Source organism: Mustela nigripes, chromosome 1, assembly GCF_022355385.1.
Source record: "Mustela nigripes isolate SB6536 chromosome 1, MUSNIG.SB6536, whole genome shotgun sequence".
In the NCBI taxonomy this organism is placed as follows: domain Eukaryota; kingdom Metazoa; phylum Chordata; class Mammalia; order Carnivora; family Mustelidae; genus Mustela; species Mustela nigripes.
In genome coordinates this window covers 3,453-10,390 of record NC_081557.1, presented here as the reverse complement: position 1 = coordinate 10,390, position 6,938 = coordinate 3,453, and the positions used below count along the sequence as shown (strand labels likewise).

General features: G+C 64.1%; 1 protein-coding gene across 1 annotated transcript; it reads right to left on the bottom strand.

Moving 5' to 3' along the window:
- Positions 1–85: 85 nt before the first annotated feature.
- On the bottom strand, positions 86–5,685 carry RIC8A (RIC8 guanine nucleotide exchange factor A). The gene is made up of 10 exons (XM_059397432.1): positions 5,500–5,685; positions 5,222–5,269; positions 4,552–5,139; positions 4,021–4,112; positions 3,410–3,560; positions 2,200–2,295; positions 1,973–2,117; positions 1,754–1,898; positions 1,262–1,381; positions 86–890 (listed from the first exon to the last, which is right to left on the bottom strand). The coding sequence occupies exons 1-10, from the start codon at positions 5,581–5,583 to the stop codon at positions 770–772; spliced, it is 1,590 nt and encodes a 529-aa protein (XP_059253415.1). The 5' UTR covers positions 5,584–5,685; the 3' UTR covers positions 86–769.
- Between the last annotated feature and the right edge of the window lie 1,253 nt (positions 5,686–6,938).

Sequence of the window (6,938 nt, the reverse complement as noted above, 5' to 3'; positions counted from 1 at the left end):
GGCTCCTCAAGAACAGAGAACAGGACTAATGATCTAGGAAAAGGGCCAAATTCTGAAAAGAATGAAATGAACCCAGTACACACGCTCTTGCTTGAAACTCTTTATTCCAAGATGATATTTTCTGTGACATCTGTGACATTTTGTGGCAGGTGACAGAAATCCAGACTTAGGGCTTTACGAGGTACACTTCCCTTCATCTATTTATGGTCTACACCAGTGGGAAGGTCAGGAGTCCACTGTCACAACCAGTGAGAGCTTGGGCGCCGTGGACACTACAGTAGACAGCTGAGCAAGGACCACGGATGCGTAAGAGGCTACCAGTCCTGAGCTCAGTGGGGACAGGAAGAGCAGAGCGTACCTTGGAAATTTGTTTCTGACATTAGTACACATAGCTCTAGCCAGTGCTTTTCCTGTGAACCGCAGCACTGGCTTGGCTTAGAAGCTCTGGGAAAGCCTGCCAGAGTGGACGTGGACGTGGACATGCTTGCGTGTGCTCACGCCCAGCTCTGGCCCCAGGCAGCAGCCCCTGCGCACACAAGACTACTTCAGCTGCAGAAATCAAGGCTGAGTTCCCAGAGTTGCAGTGGGACAAGGCCCTCACAGTCCTACAGATAAGAAATTGGACCAGAAACAAATCATTAACAGAACTTTGGAAGTAAAGAGCAAGGGATCTCCAAGCTAGACAGGGACGTGGCTTCCCCGGGTCACAGTCCCAAGACATCTCTGGAAGCAGCACCAGTTCTGAAGGGAGAACAGACGACTGCTGTCCTCAGTCGGGGTCAGAGTCAGGTTCCGAGGAGAGCTGCCCCTCCATGGTCTCACAGATGGCATCCTGCAGGGATGTCAGCTGACCCCGGGGACTCATCCCCATGGGCTGGATGACTCTGTGCCTGTGAGAAAAGCACGGTGAGGTAGGGAAGGGGCCTGGCAGAGGGCAGTGGAAGTCGTGCTCACCCCGACTACTTCCTAGTGCTCCACCGGGCTGTTCCCATTTACTGGGGAATCCCAACTAGTACCCAGTGGCTTTGGAACCTTAGTCTTAATTTCTCGAGATCTCAATCTTCATCACCTACGAACAACCACCACCCGTCTCAAGTCTAAGCCTTTCCTGGGGCATTTCCTTTGTTTGAAACCTCAGGAATGCAGCCTTGGCGAAGCCCACCTCTGACCCCACCTCTTGGAGCTCACAAGACTGGACACAGGCCTGGGGTTCTGTTCTCCCTTCTCCCAGCTGTGGGCCCCTCCTTGCCTCACCACGTACCTGGAGAGCTTGTCAAACATGTTCACCAGCTTCATGGCCTCATGCTCCTTCTGCTCCTCCGTCATGCCCTCCATGGGGTTGGGCGGCTTTTCCTCCACCCTCCCGGTCACTGGGTTTATGCTGCTTCCCAGGGGAGGGGGTGCAGGGAATGCATTAGTGACTCTCTAGGACAGGAGGCCGCTGCACAGTGGGTGGAGTCCCACACGTTCTGCTTGGGCCCGGACTGGCAAGGAACCCATGCTCCTGGGGGTGGCAGGAAGCCTCCCTCCAGGAGCAGCAGTGGACCAGCTCCTGCCAGCTGGATCTCCTGGTCCCCCAACGGCCCAGCTGCCTTCAGTCCATGTTCTCAACAAAACGTCCTGACATTAGGGCATATCACTTAAGGAGTCAGTGCCTAACTCGCAACGTCCTGCCCACCCGCCCGTGGCTCCATCTGGCTGTGGGAACAGGGACCAGGCTGAGCGAGGGAGCCAAGGGTGTAGGGGCACACACCTGGCCTTGGCTTCCTTGTACTCATCCGTATCCGTGTCCTCGTCCTCCGAGTACTGGCCCTCAGGCCGGCCCCCCGCCATGAGGCCCCTGGCAGCCAGGAGGCCGGCGGCATTCCCGTAGCCCGTGTACTTGATGAACCGGGGCACTGAGGGGCAGGGCAGAGGTCAGTGTGCGAAGGTGTCTGGAGGGGCAGGCGGGGGACTGGATCCCAGCACTCACCACTCTCAGAGCACAGGACAAACAGGAACTCGGCGGCCACTCTCTTCACATCGGTGTCCAGGTGTGTCATGAGACGAACAAGCTTGTTCCGCAACAACTCACCAACCTCGGGCCGGGTCCTCACGTCCCGCAGTGGGGGCAGCACCTGGGGAGGCAGCCTGGGCCTGCAGAGGCTGGGGTCTGTGATCTGGGGGGCCCAGCTCCACCCCCCAGCCCCCCACCCATACCTGTGCCTTCAGGAACTTCCTGGCGGGCCGGTGAATGCGCGCACACTCCGTCAGCACGCTCAGCACGGGGGCCACGCTCTCCTTCAGCCTATGTGTCTGCAAAGGAGCCTCTGTCACTGGGGCTGTGCCCCCACCGGACTTGAGGTCAGGGTTGGGGTAGTGACTGATACACACACACACACACACACACACACGCACGCACATACGCACCACTCCCCCCCACCGCCCCCAAGACCTGGTCCTGGCAGGAGGCATTCAGGAAGAGGCCTTGCCACAGTCAGCCAGCTGAGGGGCCAGGAATGGGCAGTGGGGATCCGTGTGAGCTTCAAGAGGACCTCGGTGGGAACTTAACTGAGGAGTGCTCGTGTGTGCTCTGTGACCTGGGCAAATCACTCAGCTATGCTACCCTCCCTACCTGTACACCGAAGTTGTTCATGGCCATTAGCACCCCAAGGACACACGACCTGTCCTCAAAAACCAGCGTCCAAAACACAACAAAAATCCCTCCTCGGTGGGCTTCACAGACTCAGACAGTGAAGAGCTGCCGGCCTCCCCCAACTTACCTCCCTGGATCACGAGCCTAGCAGCAGTCTCGGTAGGGACCGTCACAGACATCCCATTCGATGCACGTGACTCAGCTCCCAGCACGCGTGAGCAACATGGATCCCCAAGAGGTCCACCCAGTCTCACTGCAGTGCGGGCTGCAGCCTGCGTGATGTCTGCGAGCTCCCAGAGGAGCTGGCCAGAGGTCTGGCCCCCAATGTCCTGGGTGCAGGAGCCTCTGGCTCAAGATGCCTCTGGGTCCCCTCAGGGATGCCAAGACACAACTGACGCTCGTTGCCAAGAGCTGCTGAATGCTGCAACACCGAGACTCTTAGGCCACCAGCAAGGACTCAAAAAACATGCACAAAAAGCTGTAAAAAGTTCTTTGTTTGACTCAGAAAACTCATCACGATAACCAGAAAAAACAAAACCCGCAAGAACGTGTCTGAGTCTGCGTGCCTGAGAGACAGACCGAGTGTGCACACGCACGCGCGCCCCCGTTTCTCATGGTCTGCCAAGCTGGACCACAGAGCAGCCGCAGAAATCGCCCGAATCACCCCGCCAGGCTGATCTCCACTCTGCAATGTGGACTGTTAAAGCAGCGACCGTGGCTGCCTGGGAAGGTCAGAGCCACCGGGGAGCCCCCACGTCAGGTCCCTCTCCCCACCTGGTGCAGGCGCTTCTCCAGGAAGCTGAGGAGAACACGAATCGCGTCCATGTTGGCTCCCAGGAACTCCAGGGAGCCTTCGCGCGGCTCCAGGGTAAGGAGAACATCCAGACACTTAAGGGGCAGGTTCCCCAGGAGGTTCACCGTGTGCCTGAAGACAGACGGGGAGGAGGGCTTGCTGAGTCCGATCCCCAGCGTAGGTTCAACCCTTGACGCCCCCGCAGAGGCCACATATGACAGGAACTAGTGACTGGGGGCTTGGCGACAGGAACCAGAGGCCAGAGCTGAGGGCAGGACTGACCAAGGCAGTGTTTCCACTCGGTGGGGTGAGCTCCTAAGGAAGGGGGCACTGCCTGCAGATGCCCTCCCTGCCATGCCCTGTCTGGGCTGAAGCACCGAAGACATCTCTGGAAAACTAGAACCTGCCTAGGCACAGGTCCTGTGAGCACAGCACCACTTGTCACTACTCCTCTGCTTCCAGAACGACGTTCCCATCCTCAGATCTGTACTCCTCGTCCTGGCCACACGCGGACGTCGGTCCCAGCCAGGGCTGGGAACCGCTCGGCAGACACACCAGCACACCTCCCTTCCACCTAGCAGGCGTCCCTCACCCGTGGAACTCCTCCGTGCGGTCTCCAGCAGCAGCGACCATCACACAGTGCCGCAGGATGGTCCCCAAGTGCCGGTAACGGGCAGCATCTTCCTGACCGAAGAGAAAGGGGTTCCCGTGAGGGGAAGCCCCACTCCTGGGTCCTATACACGGACCGCGACTCTCCTTTCCCGCACACCTCACCCCCGTCCTCTTCCACACACCCTGACGACATTTCCTCAGTCCAGCGTAGGTCCTCTCAGGACAAAGTCACGGTGCACTCCAGCCCCATGCTCATGGCCTCCCCGTGCCCCAAACGCCCTCCTGCCAGGCTGCAGGAGCCACACAGCCACACACACTCCATCTCTCTTAGAAACGTTCTTCGTTCAGGCCCTCTGCCCAAAATGTGCATCTCCTCGCCTCCTCCAGACGGGCTGAGAACTCCACGGTCCTCTCCCCATCAGATCTCCGGACACCGGCAGGGGCCCTCCAGGCAGACAGAGCCAGGGAGCGCCCACACGGTGAAGCCCTGTGGGTGCAGGTCCGTCCTCACCTCGTCCACCTCTCTCTTGATGGAGTCAAAGGTGATGTTGAACAGCACTTTGAGGATCTCCATGGCCCGCTCGGTCTCCTGGGGAGGAAGGAGCTCGGGCGGGCTCTCCCCCGGGATCAGTCCCAGGGTCAGCTGCAGCGCGTCGGTCAGCAGGCGCACCCCCTGCAGGTCCTGAAACAGCTGCTGCCGCACGTCCGTGCGCAGTGCCGTGAGCAAGAACAGGAGGCGCAAGTCAAAGAACTGGACGTCGTGCGGGAAGCTGGTCTGCGGGCCCAGCCCCACGCGCTCTGCCAGCCTCACCACCAGGCGGGCCTCTGCCGCCAGCACCTGCGCCACCGGGCTGCTGAGCACGAGGTTGCACAGGCACTTGAGGGACTCGAGGACAACGTCCACATCCAAAGGCTCGGGGACCGGCTCCTCCAAGGCGACGCCGGCATAGCGGGCAAGGGCCTGCAGGCTCTGGCGGCTGGTGAAGGGGCCCAGGCAGCTGCGGTCCCGGGACAGGATGCGGATGCTCTGCAGCCAGGGGACGCGGCGGGAGGGCGGCAGGCCCCGCTCCAGGACCGAGCCCAGCAGCTCCGCCAGCCTCTGCGGGCAGGGAGAGGAGCGGCTCCAGCAGGCCCCTTCCCCGGGCCACCCACGCCTGCCCCTCACCCCGGTCCGCGCCCACCTTCCGGTCCTGCTGCTGGGCGTCCTCAAACGTGAAGCTCTGGGAGTTCTGCGGGGAGACGCGGGCGCTCAGCGGCTGGGGGCGCGAGGGCTCAGGCCCCCGGGCCGACCGCGCGCAGCGGCCTCGGGACGGCGCCCAGCCTCTCCCCGCAACTCCTCACCGCGCGGCGCGCGCCCCGCCGCCCGCCCCTGGCCGCGCACACACGCCCCGGGCCGGCCACGACGCGGGCCCCGCCCCGCCGCTCCCTGGCGAGGACCCCGTTCGCGGGCCTCGCTCACCTCCCGGTTGTACGTGCGCAGAGCCTCCATAACCACGTCCTCCTCCCCCGCCTCCACGGCATCCGCCACCACCCGGGGCTCCATGGCGCCCGCGGACTCCCGCGCCGGGCAGGCGGGAGAGGCTTCGCGCACCCGCTCCCAGCGGTGTCCAGCCGCCCCGCCCTGCCCCGGCGCGCGGAGGACGCCGGGACCGTGCGCGCCGCGCCGCGGGGCGGGGCCAGGGCCGCGCGCGGAGGACGCCGGGACCGGGTGCGCCACGCTGCGGGGCGGGGACTGTGCGCGCCGTGCGGCGCCGCGGGGCGGGGCGAGGGCCGCAGGCTCCTTAAGGTGGCGAGCTGGGTCCGCTGACTGGAGCTTGGTCTAGCCCGCGGGTCGGCGGGGTTTTCAAAGCTCTTACTGGGGGATTGTTCGACCCGGGGCCCAGTCGTTCCTGACCCTCCTAGGGACCCCTGCTTCTTGGGCCGGAGCTGCCCGCAGGCGCCGCGCCGCCCTCCCGCGGCCCCTTTGATGCGCAGAGCCGAGGCGGGAAGGACCCCTCGGCGTGTTCAGCGGGGGCTGGAAGGCCTGCCGAGGGCCAGCTCGCTGCTTTCGCCGGGCTCGTGTCCCGAAGGGATAGACGAGGGAACACGGACATCCGGGACTCGCGGTGGGCCGCACAGGGGTCCGGGTCGAGTCCGCGCCGTCTCTGCGGAGACCGGGCGAAAAGAAGTGATCTGGGGGAAGGTCACTCAAAGCAAAAGGAGCGGCCGGTTCCAAGACGGGGATGGCCGCGGTGGGCGAGAGAAACACGTCCCTGCCGCTCCACGAAGGCGGAGAGTGCGGAGGGTCGGGGTGAAGGCAAAGCCTGACCGTGCGCCGCAGCGTCCCGGGTGTGCCGCTCAGAGGCAGGGCGGCCTGGCCTGCGTCCTCTTCCGAAAGGCAGCGATGGACGTCCCGGGGTCCGCGCGCTGTCGGGAGCGCTCCACGGCACGGCGCGTCGGCATGCACCGTGCGACAAGCCCCTGTGGGCCGTCGGCCCCGCGCCAGGCCCACTCCCGGTGCGCCCACTCCCGGTGCGCCCACTCCCGGTGCGCCCACTCCCGGTGCCGAGTGCGGCGGCGGGAAGCCCTGGTCCTCCCGTCCCCGCACGCGCACCCCCGTCTGGCTTCGTTTTCCTGCGGAACGCGTCACCCCTGCATCTTCGGCAGCGCTCGCCGGGGCCGGCACTGGTCTCCACCGAGTCCCACAAGCGGCGGCCGCGGCCTCGAAGCGCACCGCAGCCTGGGCGGGGGCGAGCGCCCGCGGCGACCCGTTCCAGCCTCCCTCGCGGCGGAGGGGCCCGGGAGCGCCCGCGGGTAGGACGGGGCTCCGTCTTCCGCGCGATTGGCCGGTGGAGGTGCCTGTCCACGCCTCCACGCGGTCATTGGCAGGGAAGGCCCCCGCGGCCCGCCCCCTCCCCA